Source organism: Electrona antarctica (assembly GCF_951216825.1).
Source record: "Electrona antarctica genome assembly, chromosome: 2".
Taxonomy (NCBI): domain Eukaryota; kingdom Metazoa; phylum Chordata; class Actinopteri; order Myctophiformes; family Myctophidae; genus Electrona; species Electrona antarctica.
The window spans coordinates 44,399,083-44,416,448 of record NC_136807.1 but is presented as its reverse complement, the minus strand read 5'-3'; the positions used below and the strand labels follow the sequence as shown (position 1 = coordinate 44,416,448).

General features: G+C 43.8%; 1 protein-coding gene across 3 annotated transcripts in view; it reads left to right on the top strand.

Annotated features, from left to right (window-relative positions):
• LOC306915690 (band 4.1-like protein 1) overlaps positions 1-17,366 on the top strand; it is a 64,369-nt gene that overhangs the window by 12,672 nt on the left and 34,331 nt on the right. For all 3 annotated transcript variants that reach the window (XM_079493208.1, XM_079493207.1, XM_079493206.1), the window contains exons 2-3: positions 12,123-12,211; positions 13,502-13,657. In XM_079493208.1, the coding sequence (XP_079349334.1) occupies positions 12,140-12,211; positions 13,502-13,657 (228 nt within the window). In that variant the 5' untranslated portion in view covers positions 12,123-12,139. The remainder of the gene's footprint in view (positions 1-12,122; positions 12,212-13,501; positions 13,658-17,366) is intronic.

Here is a 17,366-nt window from a genome sequence, read left to right as displayed (position 1 = left end):
CATCGAGGCATGTTCAATGACTGGCTAATATACCAACAGGATAGACCCTGGAGATGTGAAGACACTGCTAAGTCATTTATATCATACTTATGAAAGAGGTAGCCCCTCTTAAACTTCAAGTTTAAGGGGACAAAATACTTACATTTTCACTTATTTTTGGCTCACAGTCATTCACACAGGTAATATAGATGATGTGAAGCAAATCATGTTTGACCCTCTTGAGTCTTCACTAAGATTCTGTGGGATTGTGAAATTCATGATTCTTATTAAAGGAAATGTTCTAGAAACTGACCCAGGAATTTGAGGTACACACACTACAAGGACAGACTGATGGCTAGAACTTCAAAATGCTTTTTAAGACTGTCCGTGATGTGCAGTATACTGTTACTGTATCATTTGGATGTGTAGTCAACAGTGATGCAGAGTGTGCAACCTAATATAGTTTGTAATGGGGGCGTTAATCTAATTATATCTGTGGTTGTGATATCATGTAATACAAAAATGGATTGGTCCCTGGTGATTAGGTCCTGATCTCAGCTTGATGTTAACTCTGCCCTTAAGCGGTTTTTGTGCTGTGAGCCAAATACGTCTGTGGAAATGTGAGTATTTTGTCCTCTTTGACTTGCAGTTCGAGATGTGATTCCTTTATTATAGTATAATAAAACAGTGGTTCCCAAAGTGGGGTCCAGGGACCCCCAGGGGTCCTTGATGGAGTTCCAGGAGGTCCCCAGCTAAATGATAGTTTGGAACCAAATGGACCCTTATAGGTTAGTTAAATTAACATTGATTTTACAATATAAATTGGGGGGTCCCAGAGATAAAAATGCCATTAAATAGGGTTCCGTAGACTAATGCATGTCAAACTGGGGGTCCTTGAAATTAAATGGGTTGAGAATCACTGCTAGAGCCGTAAAAATCTTCTCTTATGGAGGTCCGCGAGCTAATTAGTGTCAATTTGGGGGTCCTTGACATGAAAAAGTTTGGGAACCACTGTTATAAAATAGGCCTACTGTAAGTTTACTGGATTTTGCGTTTAGCACTGAGCCCACTTAGCACTGAAAATGTCACTGTTGAAGCAAAACCTAATTTTCTAACTTATTACCCTATAGTACTGTACCTGCCATAACATTGTTCCGTTGGCGTTTTCTAATTTTAATAATTACATTTGACTTCCAAGGGCACAGAATGTGAAATGAAAGTTTCACTATTTGCTCCACATTGCTTCTGTCATCAGAGGCTGGCACGTTGCCATGAAAATCTCTGTAGTTTCCCTATACTGTGGGGAACCCAGTTCTGTTTCTGCTAGTCATAAGTAGGACGATATGATAATGACATAATGTCGCGATAATTGTGGCAAATATAATTGCGATTAAAGATATTATCGCGATAAGTTCACTCACAACACTGATCTTGTAGATCTGCTATTTTTGGTGAATTGATTTGTGTATAGCGTGAAATAAGAGCACACCAAAAAGCCTTAGTATTGATTCAACTCCTAAAGTACAACCCAAATGGACTCATACAGGTATCGCATTTTTACACTTTCTCATAGTTTTACCCTTGGCGTAAAAGAGGAGCAGCGCGGCATGTTATCGATTACATAATCGATACAGTATGCACGCACGTGCGCACACACACACACACTCAAGTTTTGGCCTCTCAAACTAGTGATGGGGGAGATTAAATTAAACTTGGGTCTTGTGATCCTTTTTCATAAACTTTGAATTCTTCTCTTTTCAGACGGACTGTATCAATGGATTTAATGGTGAATGTGGGAATGGATATCAAGTTAGGTTGAAAATAGGAGGGCCAGCTGCATAGATACGTTGGGGAGAATGTAGTCCTGCGTTGCCAGACTGTTGTCTCTCCCAATTTGCAAATGCTTCCATCATACAGTCTGGAGCAAACAACTTGTTCTGCTCTTTACACAATTTCTTTGCTGAAAATAGCATTGTACCTGAGCTTGTAGATCGATGTTTTTGACTAATGTTCCTAAAATAGGGATGCTACGGTTCAAGTGGAGGCCAGACTCAGAGCTGTGAATATCGCTAAAACCTGAGATTACTCATAGAGATGTAGATAATATTATTAATACAATGTGTTTTATTGCAGTAATACATAACAAACTTTGTGGACCTTTCTAAACAAAATACATACATACATGGATGCACCTGGGACGTATCCTCAGTGATGTATCCTAAGGTCATCGGGGTTTCGGGTCTCGCAACATCATACCCCTCACTCAGGTGACCCAGCCGGGGTGATCAAGTCCCGACTTACGTCCCAGTAGCTACCCTCGATCAGTCCCATTAGGGAAAAACCAGGGCCACACAATCCGTTCTCCCTGAACTACTCTGCCGGGACTGGGAGGTACCATTCTGGCGCGTGGAAGGACTAGGCTCTGTGGGTTGACTCCTGTCCGGGCCCCTCCTACGTCTCACCAGGTCCACTCCTGCTCTCACCAGGTCAGGCCCTGTGCGTTGCACCAGACTCCCAGCACCAGGCACTTTATTCAGGAATGGTGGATTCTCGAGCCGCAACAGTTCCGCAGGCTCCACCTTGCCCTTGGTGGTGCCGCAGGCTCCGCTTGAGGCTTGAATGGCCCTCCTAAAGGCCTCACCATGGGTTTGTTGGGCTTCTTCCTCACGGAAGACACAGGCTGGGGCGCCAACCCATACTGCTCCCGTATTTATCAAATACTGATAAAACAAAAATATATTAAAGCATGTGATGTTTAGCACCTAATCTGACAACCTGGGTCCAGAATTAGATGCTGGCGGTTGTCCTTTCATCTGCTCTGCTCTACTATGGCGTGATTTGGAGATGAATCACGTTTGATGAATTCCTCCAGCCTCTCTGTCCAGCTGATGAAGGATAGGTCTGTTGGCAAGTGAGAGCCACCCCAACAACATGTTGGCCTGCCATTTTTTGTCCCCTTAAAATGGCAGAGTCTGATGTTTGGACGGATGGCACGAAGACAAATGGTCCGTCATAGTCATCATTCTGCCTCAAAATGATTCCCCATCATTCCTGTTGTAATCTGGCAATATATCTTATAAGCAGCCCATGCTGCTGCTGTTTATGAGGCTTTTCAAAGTGCAACGCGTTACGCGTACTGTTTGCCTCTTCCCTCTCTGTTTTGCTTGGGAATGAGTTGATGTTCTGCAGTCTGACTTTGTTCCACTTACCAGTAAGACGCCCGAGGGTGAGAAGCGACCTTGCCCTTGTGACAGCGGACAGCTGGGCGAGCGCTGGCACTTTGGAATGGAGGGTCAGATCAACATATCCGCCTGGGTGACAGCAGACTGCTGGGCGAGCACTGGTGCTTTGGCATGGAGCGTAAGATCTTATTTTTGAGGCCTGTTGGTCGTGGCTGCACTAATAACTTTGGGGCAGGCCTGTCTAGAGTTTAAATGGACAGGTATCAGTCAAAAGGGAGACATTGAAGAGGAAGGATCAACATAATTGGAATGTCAGAACAGGTCAGCTCCATATGGAGATCTAATGGTTTGAGGTCAGATGTAGAGTTGCTGGCCAATTTTGATGACATCAGGGATCTCCATATATGGGCTTAATATTGATGACATCAGGGATCTCCATCCCTGATGATGTCACGTGCTCCATCCCTGATGTCATGTGATGTCACGTGCCCGACCAACACACTGACGGGAAATGCACAATTCCATAGTTAACTGCAACCTTCGGTCGCAATAACATGGGTGAAGGACACATTTTTAGATTTTCAGTTTTCAATAACAGTCCTCTCTGCCCTGCTCTCAGTTCAGACGCTAACATAAAGTCACTGCCCTTTCCCATCCATCCTTAAAGAACTGGTCCTGCTGGCACAACGCAATTATGGATAAATACAGTATGGGCTTTGCAATATTATCTTTTTACTCAAATGTGATATGGCATAAATCTTTTTCTCACAAGCAATCTTCTATAATTAAAAGTGAGTTTAAATAGCCTACACCAGCTTTGAGTGTATGAGGTAGGTAGGTATATTATAAAGAGTAGAGAATGCACCGATGTATAGAGTTCCTAATATTATTGAGCATTTAGAATGTCTTGGTGTTGGTGCATGCATATAAAAGCTGCAGTGCAGGACCAGTTGCTCACTTAATGCAGCTTGACTCAAATTCTATTCAATCAGTAGACTAAACGGGGGACGTGTAAACAATGAGAGCAGCTCTGAGCTCTGCAGAGCCTCCGAAGTTTATCCATCGATATTGCATTGACCCCCGTCTCTGTTGTCTAATACAATTAGTCATTTGATAGACTTTGGGCTCAATGCCACCTTTTAGTTGTTTACCGCGCTGTCACCAGGCCAGAGAAACGCATTCAGAAGACACATTTGTTAAAGTGAAGTGCTTCAGCAACAATCAATGTGTAAGTGTTGTGTGCAGTTCATTACATGGCCTTGCATGTGATGCACAATAGCAAAGGCACACCCCAGGTCAGAGCTAGCTTTAGCTTTATGAAGGTACCAGAATGTATACTGATACAGAACCAATGTAGACCACCTCTCATTATCAGAGAGCGCCAAGAAGACGGGTCATACTATCACTGGTGATTTGAAATTCACTGTGGTAGGGTGGTGTACAACATCTATAGGCTTTAAGGGTGGAAGTGGAACTATATCTGTTGTTCAATATAAATCTCCATAAACATATCTATCTTTTGGGTCTGGGTAAGATTTTGTACATGAACTGCTTTCATTTTAAACTCATAATCATAAAATGCCGAACAATCCACCCATTCATAGACTGCCAGGCTGCCTGCAGGCAGGTTGGCTATGAATTATGGAGAAGTTGCCAAATCAGAAGTTGTATCATACCAGTCAGTGTCTGATTTTAATTAGATGCATGTTCCGTATCTATAAACAATTATTTTCTCTAGAGCTCTTAATGAATAATATAGACATGTGTTTGAAAGTGTTTGAAATCAATCTTTCATAATTATTGTGCTGCAAACTATGGTTTTATTAGTCCTCAATAGCTGTTTCTGCTCTGAAAGAATTAATTAATTATATATGGAACAGGCTATGTATGCCCCTTATGCTATCAAAGTGTGTGTGTGTGTGTGTGTGTGTGTGTGTGTGTGTGTGTGTGTGTGTGTGTGTGTGTGTGTGTGTGTGTGTGTGTGTGTGTGTGTGTGTGTGTGTGTGTGTGTGTGTGTGTGTGTGTGTGTGCGGTGTGCGGTGTGCGTATTTTTTTAAGATTCTGCGAGATAGCCTCATATTTATATGGTATGCACTCTTACTCGGTGAGTCACCGGGGTGCCCCCAACTTTTTATCTTTATTATTCTTTCCTATTTTTACCCCCAGTTCCCTGTTGCTGCCAACACCTACAGCTGGTCTGTGGATAGAGTAGAGCAGACCACCGCATGCTTCGGCCGCTTCTTTCCACCTGACAGTGGGCTCTAGCATAACACATGCAGAGGTTCAGTCTGTCTCTCCCAGTTTCCCTCCCCACTGAACAGGCACCCTGCCCAACCGGTCGCTTAGTGCAGCGACAAGGACACAATCCCCTGCCAAATGAACACTGCCAAATGTGTTCGTTGGAGCTCCTGTCGCAGCCAGAAGCACGGCTGCTGGGATGCAAAGCCTGGCTTCAGCAGCGGTGTTTTAGCTCCACATCACCCAAACACCTCTCCAACTGGAAAACATTACTCTGCCATGAAAGAGTGGCAGGCTGGCAGTTAATGGTACAATGAGATGAAATCTTTTTCACTGACTGGATCAGATTCAGTATATTGATTCAGTTGTTGTGGGACATAACACTAACTCCTCCCACACCCACCAACCCATCCGCGCACGCACACACACACACATGCTTTCACTGTGTGTGTGTCACACTTAATGTTCCTTGGTGTATGCTCACCAAAAGGGTCTTAATCTTGTGAAGAAATGAAGCATTGCGTTAGTTCATGCAGGACAGGAGTCCCACACCCTGGCTCTAATCAGCTGTCAGTCTGCTGATTGAATAATGGACAGTTCACTAAGCCCCACCCCCAATAGCGATTGTCCAATTTGAGCTTGGCAAACGTTGTGATTCAGCATAGTCTCTCGGACAATGCTCCCATTAATAGCACAGAACAGAAGTCAATGTGAAGTGAACACTATTATGAAACATTGCTGCTGGTGGACCTGCAACAGTGGTTCCAGGTGTCCAGGGCGGTTGGAGGGGGCATTGTTCATTACTTTACCCAACTCAAAATTGCACTGACAAATGCAGGCTGTGGCTGTGTTGTCATTTGCACGCACGCACGCACCACGCACGCACGCACGCACGCACGCACGCACGCACACAGCTTAACGTCAACCGTCAGGGAAAGCACACCGCTCATCCTCCCAGGTGATGACATTAATACTAATGATTAATGAAATGTAATAAAAGTACAAATCATATAAACGAACGTTAACCGTGGTAAAGCCATATTTCTTCCTAGTGATACACATTTGCCTGTTGAAGTAAAGTACCAGGGGTACACTCTAGTGCAGGGGTGCCCACACTTTTTGACTTGAGAGCTACTTTCAAAATGACCAGCTCGGCAAGATCTACCCACCAAATCAATGATTATACCATTGCTGAAAATAGTTTAAATATGTACCTGAGGGGGCTTCGGAATAGTAGAGTTCGTGTTACATTCTGTACAGTATATGACAAATGCACTTGGAATGGGAAATAGAGGGGGAGAAATGTTTTTTTTTTAATCGCTTTTTTTTCCTTCAATATATTTAAATGAAATACTCTTTAGGGGCATGTCATGTGATCTACCTGCACAGCCGTTGTGATCTACTGGTAGATCGCAATCTACCTTTTGAGCACCCCTGCTCTAGTGGTTTAAAAGATGGAGAGGAGAAGAGGAGACAGTAAACAACACCTTTATTCTCTCAGAGGAGATCTGTACCTCACTCCTCCTCATCTCTCAGAGGAGACCTGTCCTGAACCTCACACTCCTCACTCCTCCTCATCTCGCAGACAGATGATTTCGTGGGCAGTGACCAGAACACAAGTTAAATGGGAGTGATTGGAGAAGTCGTGCACCTGAGTTAAAGAATTGATTTCCTGGCAGTCTTGATGTATATGATGTAAGAATCTGACACCCTAATATTAGGATTTTCTTCAGGTTGCCTGGGGATATACTGCTGCACTCTCTGATGGCAGCTGCTCAGGGTTGATATTCACATGTAGGATGGCATGGAGGGAGAGATTTAATTTATTATTAGACCGTTATTTATATGCAGGCAAATCCTATCTGTATGCGTTATGTCAAATGTGTGTATGTGTTTGCATAGGGCTGCAGTGCTGGGTCACAAGACCAATTTCACAATAAAGTATTATATCGTATACTTTTAGAGTGAACCCTGTCCCAAACACAGCAATACAAAAAGTTTCAAAAGAATTCAAATAACTTTAAAAACAAACATTCAAAGCAACAAGATGTGCTCGATGTGGCGCATGCAGTGTTAAAGTGCCTGCCCACCACCGTGGGGGTTGTGGGTTAGAATCCACCATGGTGCATCCGGCCGGCTTGGTCGAGTGTCTGCACACAAACACAATTGGCCCGTGTTCGGGTCGGGGAAGGGAAGCTGGGCGGGGAGGGTGATATTTGTCACTGCTCGGGGTTCCTATGGGCTGGGCCGGAACCAGTCAGCAGGGAGTGTTGGGGCGTAGGGCGTAGGATGAAGGCTCTTCTACGTTCTCCTGGTGTGTGTGGGGGGGGGGGGGGGGGGGGGGCTACTGACTCACTGGCAGGTGAGTCAGTAGGATACAACAGCAGAGATGACACAGAAATGTGCGTGGGGAGGAATCAGTTGACATACTGTAACTACTAAAATTGGAGAGAAAAAGGGAGTAAAAAGAAAAAGCGACAAGATCCAGTGTATCAAATAACATGAAAACATTAAAGCTCCTATAGTAATCATGACAGCTGCTCGGGCTTGACATTCACAGGTGAGAGGTTGGCCTGGAGGGAGGGGTGCAACAGCTAATCAAACTAGATTTAATAGATTTAATCGATTATAAAAAATCACACCCGTGTGAACTGAGTGGTGCAACTCCCCCCCTCCCCTCTCTCTCTCTCTCTGTCTCTCATTAGCAGGCAGCAGTGCAGCACTATCTCTCTCTCTCTGTTTCTGGCAGAACAGCGCCACTTTTGGTAGTCATTGGTACTCGTGCTCATAGTGACATAGTAGTCACATAGGTGGGTGGGTGGGTGAACACATGGGTGAACACGGACATTGCTGTTCCTTGGAGTGGTTGCACCACTCAAACATATTTTTTGCGTCTACACTCCACAGTAGAGTGAAATCCTGCCATGGAAAGACGTGACTTTGAGCAAGGAAACAAACTGAGTGAGAAAAGAGCTGTGGTAAGGTAAGTGGTTGGGCTACACCAAAGGTCATTCTTCATCATCTTAACTCTTTGAATACATGCATATTCTAAAGGTGGCCTTACACTAGCCGATTTTTTTCAATCTGAAATCTGATAGCACCACACACTACAGGATAATCGGAGCGGGGCAGAGCAAATATCAAACATTCTTGATGTGGATCGGGCCGATCCCGATCGCGTTTTGAGCGGTCGGGCACCCCCCGAGCGTCAACAATGCCCGATTATCGGCTAGTGTAAGGCCACCTTTAGGATGGTATGTGTGTGTATGCAAGGAAGAAAGATATATACGGGGGGGGGGGGAGGAATCCTATTTCAACAGTTATTATTATGTCAAATAGAAAAATGTCCCTAAAGAAAGTAGGCTTTCTTAGGGAATTATGCCACATTATAGAGCAATTAACAAGTAAGCTTGCTATTTATCAGCAGGATGAGTCAAGATTGGGGTTGATTAGAAGATTACAAAAACTGATTTGGTATGATTGGTCTCTCCTGTGTTCTTGAACAGGGAGCACATTAACTTTGATTGTCACTATACTAAATCACTTGAGCTCCTAGGAGCGTCTCTATGAGGGTTCCTTGGAGGACTGGGTTGAAGCTGCTATTAAGGAGGTATTTATGCACCAAAATAGGCAGCCTTATCAGTATGCATACATCCTACACGGGTAGAACACACATTTTGAGTATGTTTGACAGTAAAAGCTTCTTTTTTTTTTAACCGTCTGTGTATGCGTTCATGTAAATGGTCTGCTTCGCTTGTCAGAGTTTGACATTTTGTCATTGCATAAAACATGAGTTAAATTAGGCAAAAAGTTGGATTTTAGACACCGTGCTCAGTCTGGTGTGGTAAAGTCTCTCTTTTTGACTATTGTATGTGTGATTACAAAATGAATGATGCCTGGTGGAATGCATGTGACAGCGACTCTCCTGTTAAATAAATGTCACCATTTTTGGTTGACAATTATTAGTCACTTTCAGTGAAGATCACAGTTGTGCTGTATTATGAGGAATTGTAAACTAGAAAGATGCAATTCTGGGAAAATTGCAAAGTACAGTATGATGATGCCGTATTGACCCACATGACGTCACACCTTTAAAAGTTTATACGGAATAAATAAATAAAGGTGTGTGTGTGTGTGTGTGTGTGTGTGTGTGTGTGTGTGTGTGTGTGTGTGTGTGTGTGTGTGTGCGTGTGCGTGTGCGTGTGCGTGTGCGTGTGCGTGTGCGTGTGCGTGTGCGTGTGCGTGTGCGTGTGCGCGTGCGCGCGTGCGTGCGTGCGTGCGCTGAGGAGAACATGCGAATCATGAGGGCTTCTTCTTTGGTGTCTAATACCACAATATCCACATCGCTTATTTATAAATGCACAGCCTGCCATTCATTAGGCCAAATTAATGCAATGCTTCACTCTTCCCTAATGAAGGCTTTCTGTGAAAGTTTTTCTCTTTTCTTTCTGCATTTCCCGTAGCCGTTTTTTGTACTAATCCCTTTCTTCTCATTAGCGGCATACCTTATTTTGTGATGTTTATGTAGTATTAGAGGCTTTTAAGTTTCCATTCGACAGCTAACTATTATGATGGCAGTTTAATGAACTGGAAAAAAGCAGACACATACTGCTGTATAGTGCAGACATACAGACTATAGGCAGGAAAAAAAGATTGAATGTAGTCGGAATTCCATTTAGCCTTGCTTAAACACAAAACCATCTCACACAGAGGAAACCGTTTTCAGAGAATGCTTCTGGTTGAATGGTTTGTGTCCTGAGAGGAAATGGTGATGATAGCACTTAGCACATCACAGATTCCTCCAGAGATAGTCGAGAACACTCTGAAAGGTGCCACTATATGAATGTGTGAACCTGATATACTTGCTGTGAGGCAGTTACTACAGTGTATTGTTGCAGAATTGGGAGTGGAGTGTGTGACTGTGTGTGTGTGTATGCGCTAACAGATGTTAGAATTAGGCCGGGTTGAAGAACAGGTTGTGGACCACAGGCCATTCTGCTTTGTGGTTTGCGTTCACGGTTTGTATTTATAATAGTCTTGTTGAATGTGTGGCATCAGTTTTGATAATTCCATTTTCAGCATTTTGCCAGCTCAAAGGAATAATGTAAGACTTGATACACCTGTGGACCACGAGAAAACAAGTTCTCAGAGTTATCTTGGGAAATGCAGCATTAGTAGAAGCTGCTGGGAGAAGCTTGCACCTTTGTTCTTATGTTCTGTTTTATTGATGATAAACATATCATCTTGGACAAACGGAGTTCTTGACTGTACAGCCTAATCGGAATATCTGATATATTTTACGGTTTATCGCCAGCGGAAGAACGCATTGCGCAAGAGTCCACAATGTTAGCTTAGGCTCTTATCTGAGCTGTGGTCACCTTCAAACGACAAGCCTCATCTGTCTCCATCGCTTTGCTTGCTCGTCTTAGCTAGGCGTGGTACTGTATCTATCGCCCTTTGTCTCACTCTCCCCTGCGTGACTCCTCTCCTCCCAATCCTCGTGTCACTTCCCACACTGACCTCTGTCTCTCTAACCATGTGGCACTCTCTCTTCGCTCCGGTCTGATCCAGAATATTGTTTCCCTCTGCCCTCTCTTTTCCCCCCAAAAAACCTCGTCCACCATCTTTCCTCCTTTTCCCTGTCTCCCCATCTGTCTTTCTTTCTCTCTCTGTCCCTGTGTCTGCTGTGTTGTGTTTTGCTGCAGGGCTCGCTGGCTGATGTAATTCATGCTATCTCCTCTGCTAGTGTGAGAGAGGCTCCTGAAGCCAACGCTCTTCATGCAGAGTGCTCCTGTGGGAGGCTGTGAGCCAGAACTGACTGGCTGTCTCTCCCTCGCTTATTCTCTCTCTCTCTCTCTCTCTCTCTCTCTCTCTCTCTCTCTCTCTCTCTCTCTCTCTCTCTCTCTCTCTCTCCTCACTTTATCTTTGTCCCATATGCACAATACCCCGGCCAAATATAAAATATATTATAGCCCATAGCGTAAATCACTGTTTCACTCGGTGTCCACCAGGGGTCCAAAAGGACCCTTGCAGGACTGTATAACTCTGAGTTGAATTAACACAGAGGGAGGATTTTACAGTGTAGATTGGGGTCACAAAGATGAAAATGTGTATGAAATGGGGGTCCCTGTGGCATATCAAACTGGGGTTCGTTGGAATTAAAAAAGGTTTGAGAATCACTGCTGTAAATGAAGCTATAAACGACCTGAAAGCACCACGTCATGCCTGTCGGTAGAAAAGGTGGACAGGATGTGGCGTTCAGAATTTCGAGAATGTTTCGATGGCGACTGACTAGTGTTGATTTCATCGACTAAAACTATGACAAAAAATGTTTGTCAACAAATAAAAACTAGAGTAAAATGTTAGGGAGGGACTAGTGGACAAGAGAACATTTTATGTTTGGTTGCACTCTGAAAATAGCCGATCTACAAGCTCACAACGCATTGCGCTGAGGCGCGTTGTGAGCCTGTAGATCTGCTATTTCCAGAGTGCAAACAAGTGTAAATTCAGATTTACATTAAGAGTTAGACGCCATCAAGGCCTGCCAAAACACATTTTAGTCGACAAAATCAACTGTAGATTTAGTCGACTAAAATGTTATGACATATAGTCGACTAAAACTAGACGAAAACTAAAATATTTCAGATGACTAAAATTGACTTGGATGATGTGTGGTCAAAATCAACACTGCGACTGACTGTGTGTGTTTGTGTACGGTTGCAGGATCACAAGCTATCTCTATGACAACGGAGGCGGCTCCGGCTGGGGAAATGAAGAGCGCGATGGAGGGTGACGCCAGGAAGACCAATCAGGTGGGAGCGATGTCGAACCGGCAGCAGCTGTAGATCATTTTGCACCGCCTCCCTCAATCACTCGAGGGGGGGTGGGGGTGTTCCTTCCGCTTCGCTGTTTGATATGCAAGACTGCAAACCTCACCGGCCATGCCAGTAACTTAACATCTTAACACATCTCACTCGCACGCACGCACGCACGCACGCACGCACGCACGCACGCACGCACGCACGCACGCACGCACGCACGCACGCACGCACGCACGCACACTGTGTGTGCCTTTGATAGGCGCTATGAGATGATTAGAGACATCATTTTTGGCTTTCAATTCATGGCCCGACACAATTACACATGTCACTTGAGGCTCGGTATAAAAAAATAATAATAATCAATTTCCATTGAAGACAGAGGAGAGACAGGGGCAGCTGCTGCCTTAGGCTATGTTCAGGCTTGCATCCCAAATTAGGACTTTTAGCCTATCCAGATTGGAATCAGACAGTCTGAATGCGTTTCGATTTTCTGATTTCTGGAGCTGCGTCTCAGTCTGGACACTTACTGTAGGCCTGATGTACAGTATATACTTTGCCGTGCATACAGTGTCATTCTGCAGAGAGTCCGATCTACAAGCTCACAACGTGGTTGTAGATCTGCTATTGTCAGTGATGCCTGATTACACAGATGCCATCTGATTACCTGAAAATTACAGTGTAGACGGTCTGTCCTGAAGATCACATTTGAGAAACAAATTTGCCTTTAGCCTTATATTTAGTATTATTGTCTTGCAGGCAGTGGTGTGAACTGTGAAGTAACTAAGTACATTTACTTAAGTACTGTACTTAAGTATGATTTTGAGGTATTTATACTTTACTTGAGTAGGCCTATTTACAATTTTCAATTATTTTACTTCTACTTCACTACATCTCAGAGGCAAATATTGTACTTTTACTCCACTACAATTATTTGTAGACTATAGTTACTAGTTATTTTGTAGATTCTGATTGGTATTACAAAACACACTAACCACTTCAGCACAATATATATTTCGGCTATTTGAAAATAGCAGATCTGTGAGCTTGTAGATATTTTCAAAAGATTTTTTTATACATTTTGAACTTTCTTCTGAGATGTTCTGCACAATGACTACTTTTACTTGTGGTACTTCAAGTACATTTTGATGCCAATGCTTTGGTACTTTTACTTGAGTCATTTCTTTATTTCTGACTTTTATTTACTTTTTCCACCACTGCTGCTGTTGACAGTGCCGTCTAAACAAAGCCTTTAGCCTTATGTTTAGTATTATCGTCTTGCAGGTGCCAGAGGACAATGGAGGAGACATGGATGATAGCTCGGAGAAGACTCCCAGTAAGGCCTCCAAGTCCCCACAGAAAAGCGGCTCCAAGCGGCCCAAGACTGTCCCTGTCAAAGTCACTCTGCTGGACGGCTCTGACTATGACACCGGAGTGGAGGTACAGTATAGCACCGTTTCCCAGACACTGGGTCGGAACCCATTTGTGGGTCGCAGACACATTGTTATGGGTGCCCTTAGTTTTTGTTTCCTACATTTAGTTTTTAATTATTATTGTTTCATCTTTGAACATCTTCAAAAAACAGTCCCAAAAAAGCAAAACCAATGTTTTTTTTTTCTCAGTAATGTCATGAAGAAATGAAAGAGAAATCTAAGAAGTCCCATAAATTAGAACCAATATTTAAGAAGTAGTGAAATGACTGATCTGCTATTTTCACTAGTTTTGGGTATACAGGTATATCGGAAAGGGAATATCTAATTTCTGTTTTTGGTCACGGGCTGAAAGGTTTGGGAACCACTGCAGTACAGTACAGTATGTTATTTAATTCTCACATTTATTCGTTGGACATGAACATGGGAGGAAAGTGCCTCACCGGCGGTCCACCAATTAAACCATTCTGACCTGAGATCAGATTCTAAAAATGTCTTCTACATCCTGACAGTTTTCTGAAAAAGCTATGTTTCTATGTCCGTCGTTCTTCGATTTTTCAAAAATAGCAGACCTACAAGTTCATAGCGCGCCACTCGGTGGCGCGCTATGAGCTTGTAGATCTGCTATTTTTCAATGGCCAAAGCATAACATAATGCTAACACCAAAAGGGGTTCCCGCCCAAAATGGGTTAAACCATGCTACACTAATGGACCTATGTCTGTATCTACAGACAGTCAATTCAAGAGCCAATTATCGTCTAGCAAGCATTCAATTAGTGTCAGATTCTGCACAATGTTCCCTTTCTGAAAGGTTATATGGGAAGTGTTCTTCTTCATTAGTGATATGTGCAAAATGGTGATGGAATTGATTTGGGGTGGAAAGCAGAAAGGTGTTTCTTTTGTCTTTTGCACTGTCATCAAATCTTGACTGCTTTCTCTTTTCCTTGGAGAAACGCATGCTTGTTCACAAGAGAGAAACCATTTTCAGAAGCATGTGTTATAGATCCTTCCCACAGAGTCCTTGACTCAGCACAGCACTCAGTAACTGTGAATCTGTGAATCAGCAACAATATTTTTTTGGGGTGAGGGTGGGTGGATCGAGCCTTTGAACGTTTTGCCTTTTTTGGGGTGCATGTCTTTAGTCTGATGTACTAACAGTCCTACAGTCATGAGTCCGACACCCTACCCAAAACCCAACCCTAAACCTAACCTCACAGGAAGCCACAGGTTAGTTGTAACCTACCACATGCCACGCATGTCGGGAGCCACGGGTGAGTTTTAACCCGCCCACGGATTAGTTGTATTCGGCAGCGCATGTCACAATACAGCGCAATGTGTGCACCCTGCCTTTTTGAGGACCAACAGCCATACTTTGTCACTTGGATTTTTTACAGCAACCACCTTCTCAAACAGTTTGCAGACCATTGGCGCGAGCCTCTCGGTCAGATGTTATTTCCGGGGCGGATGTTGAGGTGGACCACAGTTCCACCACGGTGATGCCGGGCGGGTCTTCCGGGCACGGTAGTGGATCATGGCGTTATGTCAGCGCAGTAACCGCCACTGGCTGCCGCTGATGATGGAGTGTGATGTGTGATGTCAATGCTCTTGTTGTTGGCTGCCTGGGCCGTATTCATGTCAGCCGCACGCTCTTTATGGTCTGACTGTCACCCAGGCAACCCCACGCATACATGGGCCGCCCCGCCGCCCCCACAGCCAACGTTTACAATCACCTACCACCTCTAACCTAACCCTCAATCGTATTTGTTGTTGCTGGCTGGCACACACACACACACACACACACACACACACACACACACACACACACACACACACACACACACAGCGCGCATAGTAACTCCTTCAACCTAGGCAGTGACTTCAGAGGTATTGGCCTTTGATGGGAAATCCATATGGTTGACGTATGGCTGCTCTTATGTGCGTCCAGGGAGAAAATAGAATGAGAGAGGGAAAGAGCAGAAGGAAGAGAGAGAGAGAGAGAGATGGAGTGAGTGGGGGAGGGAATGGGAGAAAGATGGAGAAGAGGAAGGTATACCGTTAGCAGAGAGTGGAGTAGCAGCGGGGCAGAGGGTTTGTGTGTGCGTGTGTATATGTATTTGTGTATGTATGTATGTGCATTCAGCATATTATGGTCCTGTGGAAAATAGGCACGTTGATGAATACGGTGAAATCCAGCCAGCGTCTATTATAGTGATTACAGCACTGATGTTGATGAACAACATCTTGGGCCAGCGGTGATGATCTAAACAGAGGGAAGCCTCTCCCACATTGATCTGTGGCTCACACACAGTGCTCTGGATATTGACGGAGCACAGTGCATTTACATGGTGGCCCACTCCTTAACCTCCAGCATGGGCGTTAATGGAACAACTCCCACACGTGCTCACCTCATTGCTTCACCCTGAGGCTACGTGTCCATGCGCTCTGTCATTCACCACGCACATGCATGCATGCACACGGTCAGTCACGTACACTCCCATACGCATATATTATATACACACACGCACACACACAGTCGCGCAAGCACATGCGCACGCAAGGTAAATGGTAAATGGTGCATTTATATAGCGCCTTTATCCAAGGCGCTTTACATAGATTGTGCATTACATTCACCCATTCACACACACACATTCATACACCGATGGCAGCGGAAACCATGCAAGGCACCAACTAGTACATCGGGAGCAATTAGGGGTTCAGTGTCTTGCTCAAGGACACTTCGACAGTAACTCTGGGGGAGCCCGGGTTCGAACTGGCAACCTTGCGGTTCCCATCCAGGCACTCTACCCCTGAGCCACCACCACCCCTGCGCCACCACCACCCCTGCATGCATGCACGCACGCACGCACGCACGCACGCACGCACGCACGCACGCACGCACGCACACACACACACACACACATACACACACATTACACATTGCGTTGTTAAATTGATAATACCACTCATGAAGCTTATTCATTCGATGCCCTAGCCTAAGAGATCGAGAGAGCCACTCTGTCAAGTTAAAGCAAAGACTCTTTGCTTTAAGAGACTATGAATATTGATTGTTTTTTATCCATAATTAATTACGTAATTATCTTTGAAAAGAAAGCTGTCTGAAATAGAGAGAGCGCATGGCTATTATTTATTTCATACATGCCTTTAATGTAGGGGTGTAACGATGCATTTTAACCCTTTAAGACCCGGATATATTTCTACTTTACTACTACTTTGTAGTAACCTTACTAGGACTTTGCAGAGGAATATATGTTTAAAAAAAAGTTTTATGCAAATGTTATGCACATTTATAATAATTATTAAAATAATAATAAATTAATAATTTACATTTGGGGGATATCTTTCACAATAATAAATGTACGTGTTCTAGACATTCTAATGATCACAAAAATATATATTACCTGTAGGCATTTTACTTACTTTTTTTCAGGGTTAAAGGTTAAAGGTTAAAAATTGTCCAGAGATTTTGAAGTTGTCTGAATTTCTGCCTCTGGGGGGTATTTACTGTATATAAAAATACCAATGGCATTGCAAGAAAAATAACAGATTGTATTTATTAATGAATTAATTAAAATATAAATGATGTAATGTTGCGATACGTATCACGATACATGGTTGACGATACGATACATGGACGATATTGGTTCATTATGGCAATATGATACTATTCAATGATTTGAAATGGATACAGTAACTATTTA